At 38.6% G+C, this 22,440-nt stretch overlaps 1 protein-coding gene across 2 annotated transcripts in view; it reads left to right on the forward strand.

Annotated features, from left to right (window-relative positions):
• BTBD9 (BTB domain containing 9) overlaps nt 1-9,689 on the forward strand; it is a 135,608-nt gene extending 125,919 nt beyond the window's left edge. For both annotated transcript variants that reach the window (XM_075089142.1, XM_075089143.1), the window contains 2 exons: nt 2,389-2,467; nt 7,235-9,689. In XM_075089142.1, the coding sequence (XP_074945243.1) occupies nt 2,389-2,467; nt 7,235-7,429 (274 nt within the window). In that variant the 3' untranslated portion in view covers nt 7,430-9,689. The remainder of the gene's footprint in view (nt 1-2,388; nt 2,468-7,234) is intronic.
• The last annotated feature ends 12,751 nt before the right edge of the window (nt 9,690-22,440 follow it).

The raw sequence follows: 22,440 nt of genomic DNA on the forward strand, positions 1-22,440 counted from the left end.
CAAATTTATTGAAAACCCAATCTCCCTTCAAGTCTCACATCCTCAAGAATTTTTTTTACTATTTTCTATCATGTTTTAATACTATTAGAAGGGTATTTATAATCCAGTCCTAACATCAGCATTGTAGCAGAAAGTAAGGACTTGTGATGCAGTGGTAAGTGGAGGAATGTAGGAGCTTCCTGGAGGAGCTGACCCAGAAGTGTGGTGTCGAAAGGATCTTCAGAAGCCTTTTTCTCAAACTCTCTTAATATCTGTCGTGCTTTTCAGCTGTATTCACTTTGTACAACAGACAATGGCATTTACTGCCAGTTTTGGAAAACCTGCACAGAACTCTTGCAGTGTGTATTTGACCAGTGCTCAGAAGTACTATAAGTAAATACAGACCCATTTATATTCTATTCTATGATCCCTAATTAACATATTTTCTTGTCACAGAACACAAACTCTACCTTAGAGGCTAGAAAGGCATAGGCTGTTCTTAATAGCTTCTTTAGGATTTGAAACTTTTATTTAGAATAGCTTTAGAATATTTTCCAAATCACTAGACAAGTTTACATCATCACTCTCCTTGCATAAAGTGCACGCGTGTAAATATGAAAGCATATGCATAATGCAAACTATGGCAGTACTTTGTTACGAGAAGTAGTGTTGCAATCTTCTGATTGTCCCAGCCACTCATCTTTGTGACTCTATACTTCAAGGTAAAAAGTTACCTTTGGCCATGAAGATTAACTGGCTGTAAAGAGTAATATAAGAAGTAAATTCAAGAAGAGTTGTTCTCCTGTTCAGGGAAAGAAATGCTTAAATCATAGCAATCTTTCAGATCTTGAGACAGTCAACAAAATAGTCCATTCTCGTTTTATATTTTATTTAGAGCCTGAAGAAACCACCTGAGCTTTAAATTAGGAGGACATAGCCACATAAGGGATATAAATAAACCACATGGTTAGATAACAGCTGTACCTCTGAGGCCTGACACAGACCACACCTATCTATTATGATGAGTAATTCTAATTATATCCATTAGTTCTTGAGTAATACCAGTAAACTACTTGAAATTAGGTCTTGGTTGGGCTCGTAATCTTCTTTAAGCAAACATAACCTGACAGCAGTGATAAAAGTAATAGTCGACTAAATTAAACCCAGAAACGCAATGTTTGTGGCAAAGAGGTTTTCCTACTAAGGGAAGATTCAAGTGCCTGTCAGCAGCCAAGCTATTTGTACTGCCAGGCTTTGGGGTAGCCTACTGGTGGTGAGTGGTGTTTTATTCCAGTTCTGCTTTGGTCCCTTATTGCTTATATGAACACTCGTGAAGGTCTGAACACATTCAGGAAAACTATCCAATGTTCTTCTGTAGTGACTTAATCAAATTATACTTAACTACATTTTATCTCTGAAGTCTTCTGTGATAGTCTACTTTTGCTAAAAAGTAAAATTCTGTAGCTAGCCTTCATGTTTTATGAATATAAAATAATTGAAATTCTAATGTGTTCAAGTACTAATCTAGTGTAGTGGAAGACTGGCATCAAACCAAATCCTCTAGTTCCTCTTATTCTTTTTGTTTCTTCTGTTTTACTGTCAGTGTGTTCTGTAAGCCGAACTGTATGGTACGAATTGGTGTCCTTTTCCTGCTGTGTATTAGTCTTTTTGAGGTGTTGTACCTCACCCAGACCAGAAGAGTATGAATGAGGAAGGAATATTACAGTTGTCCCAATCTACCTCAAGTGTTCTCAGTCTAACCCAAAAAGTAATACTCCAGCTCCGGGGGGTGGTGTGTTCTCCCCACTGCCTCTGTGTCAGGATGGGGAAATCCTCACAACCTGAACTGCAAAGAATGCTTTGTGTCATTCATTGTTTCCTGGAAGGACCTTGGCCCACACAAGGGAAGCTTGACTCCTCTGCTTCCTCTGTTCCACTTAGAGTGGCAGGAGTTTATTTCAGTTTTGGGGTGTTTTTTTTTCCTTAGAGCTGTAATTTTCTTTACCCAAGCTGATGATTTCTCATGAGTAGTTAACAGATGGATGCATTTACTTTTATTTATCTGATCTTTTGTTTAATACAGTCAATATTAGTCAAGGATTTTAGACTTTGATTGTTTTGTTTTTTTCTTTTACCATTTTCTCAACTTTCAGCAATAGTATGAGTATTATTCCTGCATACATATTGTAGTAGGAGAAGGTACATATGAAAGCACATAAGCAGAGTCAAGCCACTTTAAAATAAAAATTAACAGGAAGGCTGAAATTCAGGTTATGAAAAGTGTTTCTCTATTTGCCTTATTAAGTGATAATGGTACGTACTATCACTTGAATGGATTTGCTGTATACGTTAATGCCAGCTGTTGTGGCCATGTTTAACGTTTGTGTGTCTTTCTGGAACTTTTTTTAGATCCTGGCAAACAATCACTTTTGATAAACAGCCTGCATCTTTTATCAGAATAGTCGGAACTCACAACACAGCTAATGAGGTAAGGAACTTTTAAGAAAACCTATATTCTTCATTAACATATAACAGTACAGTTTTTCATATCTTGCAAAGAAATTGATAATCCCTTCTAAAATGTACTTGGGGTTTTTTTTATTTTGCTCTGGCAATCTAGCAAAGTAAGAATGAACGCTTTTCTTATTTGAGTGTTTGTGAATTGTGTTATTGTCTTCCCTGCAGAGGTGAAGGGCTGTTGCCAGTCTGGAGGGTATTTTGAGGGGTTTTACAGACAAAGTACAGTAAAGTGTTTCTGGTTTTGACCTTTCCACAGTGCCATCAAACATTGCTGTCAGGTTTGGTTTTGAATTGATCCTTATTTTGATGAATGATGAAAATACCATTTTAGCGCACTAGAGGAGCGTGCATAGCCTCTGATTACTTGGTTTTATCACCTTTATATTATGTTTTTAATTAAAAAAAAAGAAAAATCGCAATCTTCATAAGAAAATCTTATTTGAGTAAGATTCTCTTACAATTAATTTTCATACCTGATAAATCAATTAATAGTGGCCAAAGATATTTTTTTCAATTCACTTTATACAGAAAAAGTATAATTTGCCCTAATTGACCAAGTGCAATATCATCCTCTTTTTGTTTACTTGTGCTTCTGTCTTTTGTAATTGTTGCGTATTGTCTCAGGTGAAGCCCAGATTTTACAATTTACTTCAGTGAAACAATTTATAATATGTGAATTTAAGAATATATGTAAGTCTTTGTGAGATTAAGACCTTAGATGACGAGATTGTAGGAGGCGCCAAAAGCTGCTGCTTCGGTGTGTATGCATGCATGTCTATGTTCCACACGTACTCATCGCAAAACATTGCCCTCTCACACTTTGCAAGGAACTTTGGATAGCACTATTACATTTGTAGCAATTAGAGTTTGTCAACTCTAGGTGTCAGGATTTCTGCCCATGTTTAGCATATGGGGTTGCTGGTTCTTAAGCACTGGAAAAATTGTCAGATAGCATTGTTTATGTCCAATTTTAGAGCAATTATTGCAAACATATGCACCACCAGATGTCAACATTGGTTCTCAGCAGACAGTTGGAATGAAGCTGACCAATCAGCTGAACTGGGAATACTAATTTTTTTTTTTTTTTCTAAGCACAGTCTCTTGCAGCGTACAGCTCAGTCTTAATCAGTGAGTTATTAGAAATACAGAGTCAGAAGCTGCCTCCAGAGTGGTTGTACATGCACGAAGAAGGCCTTTTCCATTACTAATCCATATAGACAGTCTTGTTTGCTCTCATGCCAGTCTCTCTACGTTCTCATCTCTTTATAAACTTATAAACTTATTATAAACTTGCATAAATTTAGCAAATCAGCCTAAAAGAAACATTACCTCCAACTTTTAATTCTTAAAGGTAGCTTTAAGCCCTGAAGAGTAAATCGCCTTTTAAACATAATTCTAATTTCAAATTTGTTGCTGTTTCCAAGGAATTTAATATCCTCTGTAGTTACTTATATGGAGCACTGCAGTAACGATAGTGAAGATCAATATGTGGAAACTGAGGTTACAGCTATTCGTGTAGTGGCTCAGTGGAACTATAAACACATGCTGCTATTCTAGGTCTTTTCCTATTTTGTCTTTAAAATCTGTACCCAACACTAATTTTCTAAAATTCTTTCTCCTCAAGCTCGTAGAGGAGGAACATTATCAGCACGCACATATTACTAAATTACTTCTTTATGATATATGTTAAACAGATGGTCTGTAACATTTTGTCATAAATTTTCATTTTCCAAAGAAGGCAGCAAGATATTTTTCATACTTTCAATTTAAATAATAACAGTGTAACCAAAGTCTTGGTTTGTTCTGGAGTCTATAGTCTTGGTAATCTCTTCAGTAATAACACAAGCGGTTTCCAGAATTACTTGCCCAGAGCTGGCTGTCAAACCATTCTCATTTTAAACAAAAGATAGTAACAGCAGCATATTCTCATCAAGTAGTTTTACTGTAATAGGTACAAAAATACTCCCTACTTGTTCTGCCAACACATCCCTTTGAACTTTGAAGCACAATCTACACTTTCCAAAGGGAACAGTTGGTTTTTGGAATTGCAAAAAAGTCTCATAGAATTTCTCCATTTTGTGAATGATTTCATCTTCTAAACTCACCTTTTCCTTTGCCATGTTTTCCAATTTAGAAAGACATGATGTTCACAGGTTTTTTGAGCTGGCATTTGAATATTTTTTGTTATGTTAGAACATGATAGAAGTGTACCTTTTGTTTTCGTGAGCTTGCAGGCATCCTACTTTTATAATCAAAAGGATTATTTTTCCTTAGTCCTTGTCATCATTTTATTTGTCAGACAGGTCACCTGAGGCTTCGGCTGAGTAAGTTTTATCTTGTTATTCCTCTCCAGTATTACTAACCTGGAAAGGACACCTTGTTGCTAATGTGAGAGATTTCTCTTACAAATGACTGCACCGGTGTATATGTATTTGGCCTTCCTGCTTTGTATGTCAGATCTTTCTTAAAATATCCATGAGAAGTGTAACATGCTGTTGATCAGAGGATAATACTGAACTGTCATCTCTGCCTTTTGAGAGAAGTATGTGCAGGATTGTTTGTTTTAGTAATACTGGTCTGAAATATATAGTTCTGATTTTTGGATTAAGCAGATGAGCTTCATTGTACTTCTCTGTCCTCTGCTTCTTTCACTAGCTGTGCTCTCTATATGTGAAGTGGCAGAGTAACTGAAAATAATGTTGTAAATTCACGGGCTTGATAATGTGCCAGATGCTGGGGTGAGCATTAAGGATTTAGTATGAAAGAAGCGGTAAAAATGAAAGTTACTATTTAAGAATTGGGTACTTCAGATTTCATAGACTAGTATTAGATAAATTTCAGTGGTATCTATACTATATTTAAAAAGCATGCATCACTATGTAAGGTGAAGTTTTAAATTAGAAACTCTATTGGTGTGGGACACAGTAGAAATATGGAATCTTCTGACTTGGAGACCTCCATCCCATTCATCAGACTGTACTGCCTTTCAAGGAAAGCAGTGTCTTACAGAGGTGTACTGATGAGATTATGTTCTTTTCTGCAATTCCTGATGCTGATAAATGCAGCTGGAAAAATGACAGTAACTGTTCCTTTAAAAACGTGGGAGCAGGACGAGTATAAAACGGGCTTCTCAAGAAGTGTAGCTGAATGCAAAAATTGTCTTCTCAAGAACTGTAACAGATGGAGAGAATTCATGCCACTGTAGAAATCAGTTCAGCTAAAGAAAAGAAACTCACGAGAAGAAATGTAGAGAAAAACCATTTTGTGCACATGGGTGTAGATCTGTAATCTCTTCATATCTGTATATATAAAGACAAAGCGATACATCTTTATGTGAGTATACGTGTATATATAGAAATATAAACATACATCACTATGTTTCTGTATAAAAAACTGCAAGAATTCTTAAACTCAGAGGCACAAGAAAATAAAATGGGGATTAAAAAAAAACCAGTGACTGAATATTTAGGGTTTTTTAATTTCATGTATGCTATCAGAATTTGAATTAACTAAGTAGCTCTTCAGAAAAGACCTAGGGGCTATTGCAGACATGTCATTGCAGATGTCTGCTCAGTGTGTGCTTGAGCAAGAGTGGTCAAAAAGAACAATAAGATTTTCAGTTGTACTGAAGAAAGGATAGAAAATACAATATTCTGTAGTCTTGTATGAATGTGGAGTGTACACGTCTTGTTTATGGTATTTGATTTTGCCCACATTAACTTGAAAGGGCAGTTAAGATTATAAGAGATTGCCCTTGTGAGAAGACCTTTAAAGACATGATCTACTTGCAAGAAGAATGATAGATGATGTCATAAAAGCGTAAAAAATTAAGTTAAAACAATAATTTTAAAATTCAGTTTTTAATATTCATCAAGCTTTAGTTCTAAAACTACAGTGCATGAGAAAATAACAAATTTTAAATCAGTTTAAGAAAAGATTTATTTGTTTAGTGTGTGGCAAAGCCATGCAATTTCTAGCAATGAGAAATCTCGTGGAAAGAAGTTTTGTAACTATTTTAAAGAGTTCCTCCCCTTCTCCTCCCAGGCACTTCAAGAACCAGTAGAAGTAAGAGTAAGTAAAGTAGAAAATAAATTGGAAAAAATGCTTTAAAGAAATAGTCCTTTTACTCAGACACAGTCACCTGTAGAGTGTTCCCAGGTATTGTTTGAATCATCAGATGATGAACACTGTTTGAAATGGAATATTTCAGCTGATGGAGCCAAATACCTTTCTACATACTCCAGGATATGTCTATAAAGCTACCATTGCTATTACAGCAGAGGGCAATCTTGAAATAGAAACATATTGGTAATGATTTAAATTTCATTTCTAGTGCATATGAACATTTGGCATTTTGAGGAAGCAATTAGATCATAAGATATGTTTAAGACAATGTTATTGTTGTTGTCATCTGATAGCATGTAGTAGATATTTATGCTACTTGGCAAAGAAAAAACCCTTTACAAATATCTCTATCCACTTTGGAATCATCTTTATGATTTTTAGTGCCATACGTAAAGGTTGTTATAACTTGAAGGCCTTCTCTTGCTCCACTTGTATCACTTTATAATGTTTATGGCCCAGGGACAGATGTTCTGGCCTCGTGGCAAAATGGTCTAATTTGACTAAGTACTTTGGCACTGATCTGGCCAGCGTATAGATTTCATCTCACTTTGATCATGCTTTTGCCAGCATGTAATTGTTTTGTTTTATCTTCATTTTTTGTTCTCTCCAGGTGTTTCACTGTGTGCATTTTGAGTGCCCAGCACAAAACAGTACCCACAAGGATGAGAGTAGTAAGGAAGTGGCAACAACAGATGTGGGGACTGGTGGACAACAGCTTGTTTCTCGTCCTGTCCGAGCTGCAAGCACTAGTTCCCTGCATTCCCCTCCTGGATCCACCTCGCGTTCACATGCTCACCAACCGTAAAGAAGATTGAAAGGGAGCTTTTGCAACCCTACTGACATTATATTAAATTATTCAGAACCTTCTTGTGCTAGCACCTTTTCTTTCTTTTTCTCTGTGAACAAAGGGGACCATGTCTGAAAGCTGGAAATGCTGAAATGGAAAAGGTTTTTCCCAAGGACATGAAGAGACTGCTTCACTCTCCTCAATTTGTTCAAATCAGGCTGGTCTTTGAGGGGGGAGAAAATAGGTCTTCAATCTTCATCAAGTACCCCATTAACACCCTACCTCTGAATCTAACCAAGGCAAGGAGAACAGAGGAAATAAAAGGCAGAGCTACGGTGGAAAAATCTAAAGTGACTCGAGCAGAATGGAAGGCATATGAAATAAGTATTTGTTCCCTGCAGGCTTCCATTAGGAAAGAAAATGTTTATGGAACACATCAGTCCAGAATATATGTTATTTTTAAAAGTTATTCTTAATTCATATTCCTTTGTAACTCGTAATCTTCTGTTTGCTAAATTGTTTTGGCTCTGTATTCCACTTTGCCTCTTATTTTTGGCTGTAGCAAATACTGTGCAATAGATGAAGGAAGTGTCAAACGTTTACCTGCTGAGACGCAAATTCCCTTATTCATCAGTGGGATGACAAGAAAAGCCTTCATGGTATCAACAAACTACTTAATGGATGCTATATTAATCTTGACCTTAGCTGACTTTTCAAAGTACAAAACTGTAATTTTCTTACACTCAGAAAGGAAATTCCTAAATCAAGCATCCGTCCTGAAGAAAAACGTATTTTTCATTCCTGTGGATGATTACTTAAATTTTACCTGTATTTCTAAGAAAACTTGCAACAGATCATCAAAAAATGTTTGGTTTAGAAAAGTGGAGCTGTAGCTGGTTGCTGACAAGCAGTTGTTCAGAATACAAAAAGAAGAATTTGCAGATACTTATTCTTTTCCAGGAAAAAAAAATTTACAGTCTGGAGCTAAAAATTCAAAGGCTGCATGTGCATAAACTTTTCTCATAATCATCATAAAATATGATGCTTTTACACTGTCTTGTAAAAGATCTGGCTCTTACTTTACAGTCACAGAATTTGTTATCCATCTATGTCTGTCTGGATCGCATTGCCTGCTACTTTGATTATTCTAAGTGTTTCTACACTGACGATGATGCAGTCTCTCTACTCTTCAGATCTACGTGACTTTTACGAAGAGCTCCTTGTTGGTCTTTCAGTATGGGATAAAGTGATTTTGTGTTAAGACAAACGCTGATGTAATTGGCAAAATTGATTTGGAGGGTTGTTACTTCTTACAAAGTATATTATATTGGAAATGTCAGCTATCCAGTTTTATGAACCTGGAATTCCCTGTGGTGACAAATAGCCTTGTCAGAAAAAAACAAACCTGTTGTAGGATAAATATGGTTTTCCTTTGCATAACCATAGTGATAAAATGAGTTATATCAAGATAGCAAATAGCATGCTAATTTATCACACTACTTAATTTGAAAGAATTTCCCCGTTGGACACTGGTTGTGCTAAAACCAGGAAGAAATATAACAAGCGATAGCAATGAATCAGTAGAAACTTCGAAGGAGAAAAACTTCCTTTCTCTTGTTTCAAATAAAATTGATCAGGCTTTATCAGCAATAGTACAGTATTTTTCATTGCCAAATTGCAGCTGAGTTTTCACGTTTGCATACAGCCCCCTCCCTTCCCGCTGCAGTCTTCTGACTTGTGGATGCCTGTGGGTGAAGATGCATGCCCGTTGTGCTATATATGGCTTATCATATGTGCCACAGCTGCCTCAGACAGCTTGGAGTTCTGAGGCAGGATACTGCTCGTGCCAGCCAGCACCTAGTCTGGGGTGCTGATGACCTTACAGCTTAACAGCCTCTGGAGCATGAAAGAATTGAGATCAGCTACCGAGGGCACAACTCTCTTGTTTAACTATAGGTCCAGAAAGTTGGATTTTTTTTTGCCTTTGACAAGTAAAACCAGAAAACCTTTCTCTTCTGGTTGTAATCCGTGCTGGAACTACTGAGATGCATGGCGCATGTCTTTGGTAGATAAGTCCTTCCGTGTCAGTGGTGGTATTTCTTTTCAGTTTGATCAAACAGGTTTGCTTTTCTCAAGCTGTGGATAAGCAAAGGGCATAACTTCCTAGCTGTTAGACTTCAGTAGTCATCATTGTAGAGAATGTTTTAAAACAAAATTTTTTAAAGTTTCTGCCAGCTGTTCTGAGTCTAGCCTCTCAGAGAACAGGATTTTCAGTTTGTAATCTTTGATGTTCACAATTAATTTTTGTGATACAAATAAGCCTTGTAGCCTATAACCCACTGCAGATCTTTTTATCTTGTCCTATGACTCACTGTTGGACAGAAATGTCTGTCAATTTCCCATCACATTTGCTGTCTGCCAAGAATCTGAATGAACAGATCTGAGGGATTCCCAAAGCAAAATGTGTCAGGTCCTATAGACCCTCCAGTTCCTCAACCCCAAAAATCATTCAGAACAAAACCCAACTTCGCTTTGTCCCTGCATACAGGTGAATAGAAATTTTTAATATTGGACTGATTCTCAGTCACACATGGCCTTTCTCACAGTCTTTCTGTTACTCTTTGAACCTGTCACTGAGGTGAGTCCAATGTGATCACAGAGCTCCCAGGCTTTTGAGACAAACCCTGCCGCAGCTTCACATTTTCTATTCAAAGAAATAATGTTGAAATATTTAAGGGGCCTGAACTCTTCTTGGTCGTCTAAGGGTACCTGCCAGCAAACACACCTGATACCTGTATCGCCTAGTATAGGCTTCTGTCTTAAACATGGTGTCAGCAACATATTACTAGTGACAAAGGAAAATACCAGGCTGATTTGTGGTTTGGTGTGAATGATCTCATTCTTTCTAACTATTGTCTTTATTTATTGACTCCCAATTTCAGGTGTATTTCATGTACGTTCTTCTGAAATACTTTTTTCTTTTATTTCTTTTTTTTCCTTTCATTAGAAGTAAGTTGTGCTGTTACAGGTTAATATCAGGGTTTATCAGAGTGATGAAATACTATAATTATTCAGAACTATGTTAGCACTTACTCATATTTTAATTTCAACAGGGGCAGAGCAGAACTGACCAGGTATTCATTGATTTCCTGTCAGAAACTATAAGATAGACCTCTTGTTAGATGTCTACATAATGGAACTAACTATATTGTCACTATTGAGCCATTATTTCCATTTAGTTCTTTAGTATCTTTAAATTCCACAGGCCTCATTTTCTCAGTTTTCCTTCCATAGGTTGAATTCAGGCTTAGGCTCTACTCATATGGAGCTCAACAAAGCTCTTTCTAAAGTCTCTTTATTTAATTACTTTTTTTCTAAGTGTATTTAACAGATTTTTATTCACAGAAATGTACGGCCAAATATCAACTCCTTAAAACTGATTTATCCAGGAAAATTAATTTCTGAAGTGAGTAAAAATTGTGCCGCTGTTTTCAAGCCATTGCCAGTCAGCTCTAAAACAAGTTCAAATGGCATGTTAAGTAGAATTACAATGAGAGAAGTTAATCCAAGTCTAACATAAAAGATAACACAGAGAAGGAATTGCCAGTTTCACTAGAGAAGGAACTGTTCTTCGCTGCAGTTTCCTTCCTTTTCTTTCTTTTTGCTCCATGAAAATCAGTTTTTCTTGTTCATTATGACAACTCATGAAAGAGCTCAGTGCTTTTCAGCATTGCTGAAAGATTCAAATGAATTTAATGCATCTTTACTAATGATAACATTAAATTAGAGAATTTTCAGTTTAGTATCTGACTTGATGAGAATTGGTTGCCATGAAAGAAAGCAAAAGAATTGCTATAATTGTTCCACTCTAAGTAAATGAAGTTTTCCAACCAAATGTGTGCGAGCATCTACTCATTATTCAGCGATGTTTTGTACATCTAGAGTCAGTGTGAAAATTAGAAGACAAAGTTAATGCCATTCTTATCTGATTGTTGTGTGTTAGTAGTTCTGGTTGTACAGTGACGCCCACTCAGAGACATTCAATAAGGAATTAGATGTGATTTTACAGAAAGTAGATGTGCTGTACATTGCACTTATCCTTGAAAATGTTAATTGGCTTATATTTTGACAGGTGTTAATACGCTGTCAGATGGACAAGTGAACGCATTGGCAATTTTGTTGTTGAGGCTGGAGTAGTCAGCAAATAATCAGAGCCAGTAAGAATTAATATATGTAAGAGTAAACGTTTAGGCTTGTGTGTTACGATATCAGTTGCCAGAGGACTAAACCATACTTCAGAAATAATAATTTGTAGATCCCAGAGGATGCTTGAGGCCTGGATCCCATCCCCATCTCTCAGTTAATGCTGTATTTAGGTTAGAATCCTTGTTTCTCTCTGAACTGATTGTTGTTGTCAGTTGTACCAGTTAACACAGAGATACAGATGATTTTTTTTTTTTTTGAAGCTCCACAAAGCTTTGTTCAGGATACAGAAATAAAAGTCCTGGGTCAAATTTCAGGAGTACCTAAATATTCATACAGGTATGTTAAATTGAGCTAGTATTTAATTATTTAGCTTGACTTTAGAACAAGTTTTAAAGCTTCAAAACTAAACCAAATTTCTTTGCAGGGAGGTGTGAAATGCTACCACTGGTGTGTGGCAGGATGCTTCCTCTACTTTATGGTGCTTAAAAAGAGCAAATGTCTAAACAAGGTATAGGTGAGCGGGTCCAAAGCTGGTTCTTGCCCAGTTGTTAAGTATTGGCAATTTGGCTGTAGTGAGGTGCATAAAATAAAGCAAGTTAAATGCTTATCTCAAAGACAGGTACAGTCCAAAGAACACACCTGTATTCCTCATAGCTACCTTGTGTGCTATGAGGTGCAGTGTTTACAGAGTAAGCCTTCATATGACTTTTGTTAGCTGTTCATAAAAACCGTGCAGACTTCTCTTTGGCCCCTCACAAGCTTTCATTGGAAAGGTTTGGCTGAGATAATGTGAAAGTCCGACCCATATTCCATGATAGAATCTGGTCTGTGTGTGATTTTGAAAATGCTTACTAGAATGATAGTTTTAAAGTCACCCTGCCACTTTTTTTAGATAAAGAAAACCCAAATTAAAAACTCTAGTATAATACAAGGAAACTGCATGTATCTGTCATTTACCAATAGACTGACTACCAGTACAACTACATACCAGTTTTATAATACCGTATGTGTTTAATTACTGCAATATATACAAGCGTTAGAAGTGAAGAAGCATCTCTGCACACCCTTGGCATTAGGCATTATCACCAACCAGATATGAGAGAATTACCTCTTTTCCTGTTCCTTCCAGCCTGATAGAATAATACAACTCAGTGTTCTGAAAAAAATATATAATTGATTCATTAAGTGAACATCATGGGAATTGAAGTTCAGATAACTTTGGCTAAAAATCTGAATGCGTGGTGACTTCACCCTGCACAGGAATAAACATGCCTCTCAAGTGCCTCCTGCCACTTTAGGCCCTGGGCAGTCATAGAGGAGGAGAGCTGCAGTGTTGCTGCAATGTAAGTACTTTTCCTCGTTGGAACTCTTACTCATCTATTTTGTATTTATCGTCTTGGCACATCTGTTCTCATTGTGCAGATACTCATTCCTTGGTTAAAAGAAGGTAACCTACTTTCTCATGATGATTTTCAGACTTATCCAGTGACTCCTGAAAACTGGCAGATATACATCAACAGCCTCAGTCTATATTAAGTAGTCTGAGGAATTTACAAAACTGACCTGTATGGTCTTTTACAGCAAATGCTGTGTCCAAAAATATCAGGTGACTCCTGAAATACCAAGTGAGTTGGGCAGTATTACTGTTCAGATGAGAGTTTGTGCATCTAAAACTACGTGCCATGTAATCCGAGTGAACAGGAGTTACCGCAGCCTCTTTCTGTAGAGGCAGCAGGGAACTTGCATGCCTACCAAAAATCACTCATTTCTTTTGCATCGAATTTGGTCTACATCACGTATCTGTTGTTTCCGTACTCCTGAGCTATACTTGCTGGGTGATTTATGGTTAGTACCTAGAATCCAGTAAATGTGTTTAACAATGGATGTTAGAAAGTTTTTGTTTTTACATAAAAATTTTAGATTGTGCTTTTGTAGCATGGTCAGGCCACTGAATTGGTTTTTTGGCATCTTCTGTAGCTGTCTTTTGGGGTTTTTTAGTTATTTTCAGCTGCTAAAAGACAGTAAAACTCTTCACAGGCATTTCTCAGAGATTTGTCACGCTGAGAAACAGCTTTCGAAACAGTCATGGCAGGTTCATTGCTGGAGAACAGGGACAGGTTTCTTCTGCATTTTGCAGGCCAGGATCCTGTTTGGGTCATTCTGTAAGTTTGTTTATGCCATTTTTAATCACAAAGGCATTGGTGTTGCATGATCTGGATCTGTTTCAGGAATTATGTCACTTATTCATTTTGAGAGGTAAATACTTTGTTTTTATGCAAAGTTTGTGGGACTTAAATGATCAGATTAGAAACATATCACTTAGAGCAAGAGCTGGAGTTGCAAGGAGCAGTTTGGGGGAAAGACTGGTATGGACTTAGACCTGTGCATCTCTGCATATATAGGTAAGAAATGTATGTGTTACCTAAGCTGAAGTCACTGTTTGCAAAGATGTGTTTCTACATGCCCTTTTTTTTTTTAATATAGGGAATTTTGTTAAGGAATCTATCATCTGAACGTGAGCACTTGAAAAAAAAAGAGGAGAACTTAGGGAGCAAGGCTTTAGCAGGTTTTATGGGAAGAGCAATACAAAGATATGACTCTTGTGGTCTGAGCTAGTTCAGTTTGCCTCCAGTCCTCACGGCTCTTACTTTTTCCTACGTGCTTCCCCCAGTCTCCTTGTTATTCCTTTTCTTTTTCTCCCTACCTAGCATCATATCACTGTTGCTGTGGTGTTCCCTGGAACTTTCCTCCAAGTTGTGATATATTAAGGATTTTTTAAAATATATTTCTTTTTATCTCTTTGACATACTGGATAAAGTATGCTGGATAAAGTATCCTGGTCCCCATTCATTCACATCAGACTTTAAAGGCAACTACTACTAGGCTGTCTGGTGCTAGTGAGCAAAATTTAAATTTGGCTGTTGGTGGATATGGGAAATACTAGCCCTTTTGCAGCTTCTACTTCCATAATCTGTTTGCAATCTGTTTGTTACCCTTAAGAGAAAAAAGTAATCAATTTTTCAGTGATTTAAGTAGCAGGTCAGGCTTTGTGCAGGCTTATCTAATTTAATTTTAAATATAAATTTAAGTATTTCTCTCTCGCCATGACGCACCAGATATACTCTCAATTTGTTAGCTGTGCATTGCTCAGCGTGTCAGTTGTACATAAGTGTTGTTTTTCTAAATAAACTGCATCATCAGAAGTGAGCCTCAAAAGAATTCTTAACTCTTCAGCGTTCCTGTGTGAAGTTATTTCCACTGTCTGGAGACTCGCACATCACACTGAGCACATAGACTCATTTTGAGAAGTATAGCATTACTTCACCGTTCAGTGCCCATGTCTACTAACCTTGTCCAGTATCTTGTAGAATTTTCTTTCCTTCCTACTCTGCTCAATTTCATTGTTATCATTGGTTTTCTTTGTGAAGCAGATGTTAATGTTGTTCCTTCAAAGATCATAAATTAAATATAAGGAGCCAGGCTGAATAGAAGTTCAGCTTTTAAGGAACTTTTTCACTCATTTCTGTCAGCGCTCCTCTTTCCTGACAGTCAGTAGTTTAAAACTGTATGGTTACACTCCCCTTCACTGTAGCAATTTTCATTGTATCTTGAGAGTTTTGTGCATTAAATCCTTTTCCTTCTTTCTCATATTTCCTAAACGTAGAGTGGTTCTAAACTACCTCAGACCTTGTTGTGAACAGGTACGAGTCTCAGCTAAAGTTTTCAGACTTTATCCTAGTCTTTGAATGTTCTTTAAGTGTGTATACATGTAGTGAAATCTGCCTGCCAGACCCTGATTACATTTTCAGGAATACTGTCTTGAGCGAGACACGTAACCGGGATGAATTCACATTCAGGCTCATATTGCTCATACCTCTTTCAAGAAAAACTTTTCAGGAGCACAACTTCTGGTATGGGAAGTGCTTCAACTTTCTGGTCTCAGCTCTTTGAAGGAACATGATATTCCCTGCACTGGTCTACCTTCACCTCTCTGTTACGGTGACAACCGTCATAAAAATTGCATCGTCAGATCTCCATTTCTCTTAGCAGGAGCTGTGCTATTGCATTGGACTGTCCTCATCATATGAGAATAAACCCCCCATGGCATGTTCTGATGACCTTGGTAACGTTTTATACCACAATGGATATGCATTGTGAACCATTCAGGCTACGTAGGTTTCAGGTAAAATGATGGTTGCAGATTGCGCTGCAGTGATCCAGTCAAAAACTTTGGGAATTGTCTGGTTTTGTAAGTTATCCATTGAACAACCCGGCAAACCTTGTTAGTACTGATTCCCTTTTCACCAGCAGACGTGCACATCATCAAACAAATATTTTGTAACATGGAATTTTCTATGAGCATCTAGGAAAAAAAGCATCACAATTATATCCTTAGTAACAATGTGTGTATTTGTAATGAAAGTTACAGAATTACTAAACTGGTATAAGCTATTCTGTGCATGCTCTAGCGTTGTGTTAACAGTTCTTATTAACAGCTGATAAGCAGAGGGTTCTGGAGAGGAAGGAAGGCTGGCTCCTGGATTTCTTTCTTAAGAGTTTCAAAGAGCAGCAAAACTCGCCAGAGTGGATGCAGGATCAGACAATGCTCAAAGCAAATCATAAAGTGGAACTGTTGTGCTTTGTATTTATTTCTTGGGGGGGGAGGCGGTTCTTTAAAGTATTTAACTTCACAGGAAAACATAGAATATATTTAAAATAGTGACAGTTAGAAATGTACCTTTTCAAGAATGAGAGGGGTGTGATTTGAGAAATAAAGTGATCTTTTGTGTTTAACTACCTTGTCTGTAGTTTTGTTAAAATAATGGTGGAGCCTGCCTAGTGCTGCTCACATATTGCATGTGTGAAAAGAAGAGTTTTGGCAGAACTGGATTGATTTCCCAGCATGGCAAGGAAGTAAGTATCATTATCATTGATTTATTAACTTGTAATGATGCGGTTTTCGTATCAACATAGAAAATGCTGGTGATTTTCGCAGTGACTTTCAGGCCAGCAGGCATCCATGAAGCTACTGCCAAAGTTGAGAGGAACAGCTGCTGGAGGTTGCTGCCGGGATGTGCCGCTGTACCCTCTGGAAGTAGTGTATGAATGAGTATTTCACTTTACTTCACAAAAAGGGGGCAAATACTTTGAGACTTGGGAATCTGTTTTCAAACCAAAAAAGGCTTGATTTTTCAAAGTTATTTAGCATGTGATTTCCTTTGGACTACCATGAAAGGTGGGAGCACTGAGGGTTTGATTGATGAATATTAGGCCTTTATCTGCCTGGCTTATCAACCTCACATATTGAACAGAATTTCTGTAAGCCTTGCCTGGATTTCAGAGCTTCATGCCCTAAAGCAGCGGCTCTTCTCTGGTAACAACAACACATTCCTCTATCATGTAATCTTTTAAGCAGTTGTAGGTGTGTCATGCTACTCCTTTCATAAATGTATATGACCTTTGTAACCGAGGAAGTAGAGAGGTCGAACTCAAAAGATGGAAGTACGATACCAGGTTGTGAGATCAAGCTGAGGAACCACAGGAAACCATACAATGCCATAATATAATTAGATCTAATTTCTTTTGTGTGTCAGTCAGCCATACAACAGGTAAGTTTGACAGTTGTTATTAGATTTTAGAAGTAAAAATGGGATTTTAAGTGTCAGATCCTGCTATTTGTTTTAAAGAATGGGATGCATGGATTTTGGAGTGTAAGCTGCCACTCACCTCAGTTACTAAATTGTGACACTTACAAGAATGCTGATGTGGGGAAGCCTTACTTTTGAAATGCTGTTTGCCTAACAGAGTACAGGCTGAATGTAAGCCAGAAAGTTGTATAATCCAGTCAACAAGAAGCTGTGTGTGCTGAAGCCGTCTGCATTCCCAGGCCATGTGTCCAAGTTAAAAAGAAGGTAAATGCTTTTTTTGCTGTCTTGACAAATCAGAGGCCTCTTGAGGGCTTTGGGCGATTTTGTTGCAGCCTGCTGGCAACATTTTGTGTTCAAGATAATGCAGTTTGTAGCAAGTGTTGGATATGTTATACTAGAAGAAAAAATACGCTTACAAAGCATAGAGAGGATGGAAAAAAAAGTTGGATGAGAGCAAAGCTAAGAAGAAATAGTATTCTTCCTTGCTCTGGTAAGGGTCCAGTTTACCTTTGTGCTTAGGCTTGTAAAATCATCATCACCAGGTAGGGACAATGAAGAGAGGGCAGACTGAAGCAGAAATGCAGCTACCTTTCCAAACAGTAGCAGAGTGCAGATTGAGTTTGGATGTTACACCCTGGGGAGTTATTTCAGAGTTGCTTCTAAGTGGTGGCATCGCTTGTTAATGAGCACTGGCAATTGAAGCTTAAAACACCGTGATACGTTGTTCTGAGTATGAGTTGGGAAGACCAGACACATACCAAATCGCAATCATTTTATCTTCAGAATACGGAGCAAAATGCACATAAATGGGACATTTTTGTTACTTACTCTTTTTGTAATTTATCCTCTGTTAACTGCTGCTTAAATATCCTTGTGGGCTCTGCTAAGTGAATTTAAACCTCCTGGAAAGTAGGCAGTTGTTGCCTTATAGCTCAAGACAAAAAAGAAATAATCATATGAGATCCTATTTGAGTCTCTGTATTTCTATGTTTTGCCATTCTCTTTCCCTTTTTCTCCCCCACTAATAAGCCAACATTCTGTAGCTGGAAACGTGCGTGGCGCTTGTCTCAAAAGCATCAGAAGAACCAAGCCGTACAGAAAAAAGCATATCCCATTTAATAAGAGTGGATGCATCACAAAAATACCCCTTAATGCAGCTGAGTCGTCGGGAAGTTGCATGCATCTAATCTATGCAGCGAGAACTTCGGTCCCATTTACAAATTGTTTTTTGTTGTCTGTTTTTTAAGATGTATTTGAAGGTTGACATTTAAATTGTTACACTTTTTTCTTGAAGACTGCATGACTCAGAGAAACTGAAATATTTGCAGATCTTTGCTCCTCTCAGCAATAAACTGTGACCACTGCGCGGGTTCCCTTCTGGCTTGCAGAGGGGATGCAGCCCAGTTGTTATCGATGTGTTCACGGAAATGCTTGCTTCTGTGGCTCTGTTTGATCAAACACCTCCCTGTGGTTTTTTTTTGTGAAGATTCAGAGCGTGTGCATACAGGAGACAGTGGTATTAGCACTGAAATATCATTGTGTCCAGGATAAAATCAAATTGGCAAGAGGAGGTATTATTAGAATACAAAAGGTATATTTGGTTTCCTACTTTTGAACAGTTATTTCTTTATGAAAGGACATCCTATATTCTCTGACAGGTCAGTTTCTTGGAGCCTTTGGCAAGCAATACAGTCTCCCTGCTCTGGTATCCTGTCTCTGATGGTAGCCCATAGTCGAGTGAGATTCTGTGAAGAACCTTTTTGAGAACCTAAGAAGCTTTTTGGGAACCTAAATATAATATACCAACTAGATTGCTGGTATCCTTGTGCTCATTGACTTCTTCAAGGCACTGAATGTATTTGTGAGGTAATTATTTTCTCTACAAAGGCCATCCTGATTTTTCCCATTGTGTGTTTACTGAGGAGGAAACTGAGATGGCCTGTGCTTCTGTGTGCTGTGGAATAGTTTATACATTTTCAGCTCTGTCGGATCATGTGTATGCTGAGACTTGCTCATCTCTCTCCAGTGTCATTCATGGGCCTTCACTACTGCTTCTGGTGTGGTTTTTAGAAGACAGGAGCTGCTGCTTGGGGCCTGCATGGGCTGTATGCAAGTAGTCAACCTGCCCCCCAGCACAGCTATGGATTAGCCAAGGGGTTTGGTCATGCCCATGGAGAGATAACTGCTTTCCAGTGTGTCTGCTTCCCTGTCTGCCCTTAGCTACTGCCTCGTGCCTCGGTTATTCCAAATTGTGCGACCTACTGTGTGGAGCTCACACACAGGGCAACAACGTAGGTTGAGACACATCTGTGCTTAGTTAATATAAAGACTTTTTTGCCTGTAGGTCATGCATACTTGCACATATTCCTGCATACCTGATGTATGCAAACAGCTACAAGCAAATCAGCTGTGTGCATACACACGCTTGGCCTATGAGAGATCCCCAATTTGATACAGAGAATTCGTGAGCTTTGAAAATGTACACTGTTGTATTCTTAGGTAGTAAGCTTTGTTGCAGAATCTAGGATTGCTGCTTGAAAACCGTATGGAAAAAAAAAAAAAGTGACTCTAGCAACAACTACTCCTAATTACCCCTGCCTTGGAGACTGCACGAGACCAAGTCTGAGCTCTATTCAAAGGTATTTTTGACAAATAGCCATTTTGCAGCTATTTCATGGTTTCATTAGGCACAACGTGTATGAAGAGATAATGCACAAATGAATTTATCAGTGAGGGGCACAATAAGAGTATTAGAAATGTGCTTAGGGCATGCCCGAGGCTCCTGGTGCAGTTCTACAAGTCCATTCTGGTTAACAAGGAAACTTACTATTAATCCATCATTGCAAAGTATTAAACTGACGCCACTATAAGGATCTCAAAAGGTCTTGCTTTCTAACAGTCTAATGAAATGAACCTGTAAGATGTGTATTTCTAAGAAATGAGAATGCGGTACAAATAGGTGCATTTCTGGCAGGTGTGTTCTTCATGCTGCGTGCTCTGTGCTAGACCATTACATAAATATCCTTGTTGTTTTAATTCAGACATGACACTCTCCACTCTCTATAATCTTTGAGAAGTCATGGAGAACGGGGGATGTCCCAGAGGACTGGAGGAAGGCAAATGTTACCCCTATCTACAAGAAGGGCTCGAGGGAGGATCTGGGTAACTATAGGCCCATTAGCCTTACCTGAATCCCTGGGAAAGTTATGGAGTGAATCCTCCTGAGGGCCATCACAAGTCAATTGAAGCACATGATTGGGAAAAGCCAACATGGCTTCACTAAGGGCAGATCATGCTTGACAAACCTGGTGGCCTTCTATGACAAAGTGACTTGCCTGGTTGACATGGGGCGGGCAGTGGACATTGTTTACCTGGACTGCTCCAAGGCCTTTGATACGGTCCCCCACAGTCTCTTCCTGGAGAAATTAATGCATTATGGCCTAGACAAGTGGTCTGTGCAGTGGGTGGGGAACTGACTGACAGGCCGCACCCAGAGGGTGGTGGTAAATAGCTCTTTCTCAAACTGGCAACCTGTCACAAGTGGACTCCCCCAGGGATCGATATTTGGTCCAGTGTTATTCAACATCTTCATAAGTGATCTGGATAATGGGATCGAGTGTAGCCTGATGAAGTTTGCTGATGACACCAAGTTGAGTGGGGAAGTAGACACTCCAGAAGGGAAAGCTGCTCTGCAGGGAGATCTGGATAGGCTGGAGGAGTGGGCCAGTAAGAACTTTATGAAGTTCAACAAGCACACGTATAAGGTCATGCACCTGGGAAAACATAATGTGGGAGTGCATCACAGCCTGGGATCCACCTGGCTGGAGAGCAGCCCTGTGGAAAGGGACATGGGGGTCCTGGTGGACAGAAAGCTCAACATGAGCGAACAGTGTGCTGCTGTGGCCAAGAAGGCCAACAGGATGCTGGGTTGCATCAAAAAGGGCATCACCAGCAGAGAGAAAGAAGTCATTATCCCACTCTACTCAGCGCTTCTCAGTCCACACCTGGAGTACTGGGTACAGTTCTGGTCCCCGCTCTACAAAAAGGATGTGGACAGGCTGGAAGGGGTCCAGGGAAGGGCCACCAAGATGAACAAAGGACTGGGAAGCCTGCCATATGAGGATAGGCTGGGAGAGCTGGGTTTGTTCAGCCTTGAGAAAAGGAGGCTTAGAGGGGATCTCATCACCGTGTACCAGTACTTAAGGGGTAGCTACAAAGAAGATGGAGACTCCCTTTTTACACAGAGTCACATGGAGAGGACAAGGGGGAATGGACACAAGTTGCTCTTGGGGACATTCCGACTGGACACAAGAGGAAAATTTTTCACAGTGAGGACAGTCAACCACTGGAATAATCTCCCCAGGGAAGTGGTTGACTCGGCCACGTAGGACACTTTCAAGAGTCGTCTGGACAGGGTGCTGGGCCATCTTGTCTAGACCGTGCTCTTCTCAGAAAGGTTGGACTAGATGATCCCTGAGGTCCCTTCCAACCTGGGATTCTGTGATTATCATGTTCTGTTATCAGGCGCTGGGCGAAAAGATATTTTTGCTAAGGTGCTGACATACTTTAGTTTTATTGCCACTTGCACTGTTCTGACTTCAGCATCGCATAATGGAGGTGACTCTTGCTTTTACGGAAGTATTTTTAACTAATAGTTTCACTATTAATAAGCAGGTAAATGAGGTTTTATTAATATAAATGGAAAATATGTCATGATCCTCTTTTAGCCACGTTCTAAGCTGTATAGCATCAGTAGAAGTTTGCTGCCAATATGTAAGCTTACATTGTAGTTACATTTTCATTTCTCTGGTTGTTTCTGTCTGATATTATCATTAATAACTACCCTTGGAAGTGATTGGAATGAGGAAAGGAATTACCTATGCTTTGGATTCATCATAGTATTGTCTAGGTTAAAACCTTCCAGGAGGATAAAAAAGCACTGCCTTTGCATTTGAGGCTGTGAGAAGAAATGTGCTTTTCAGCAAAAACACAGGAGATAACAGTAGGAGCGTACAAATATTCCAGTCAACAGCTTTCCAGTTGATATGTACACTTAACTCTTTCCCATGTGTTTAATGGTACTGCTTTTTTGTCCCATTCCCGGCAGCTTTCCTCCTCTTTGTGCTGGTTTACCTCCAGCGTGGAGGGCTTCCTACCGGTGACAGTTCTGTTCTC

Source organism: Phalacrocorax aristotelis, chromosome 3 (assembly GCF_949628215.1).
Source record: "Phalacrocorax aristotelis chromosome 3, bGulAri2.1, whole genome shotgun sequence".
Lineage (NCBI taxonomy): Eukaryota > Metazoa > Chordata > Aves > Suliformes > Phalacrocoracidae > Phalacrocorax > Phalacrocorax aristotelis.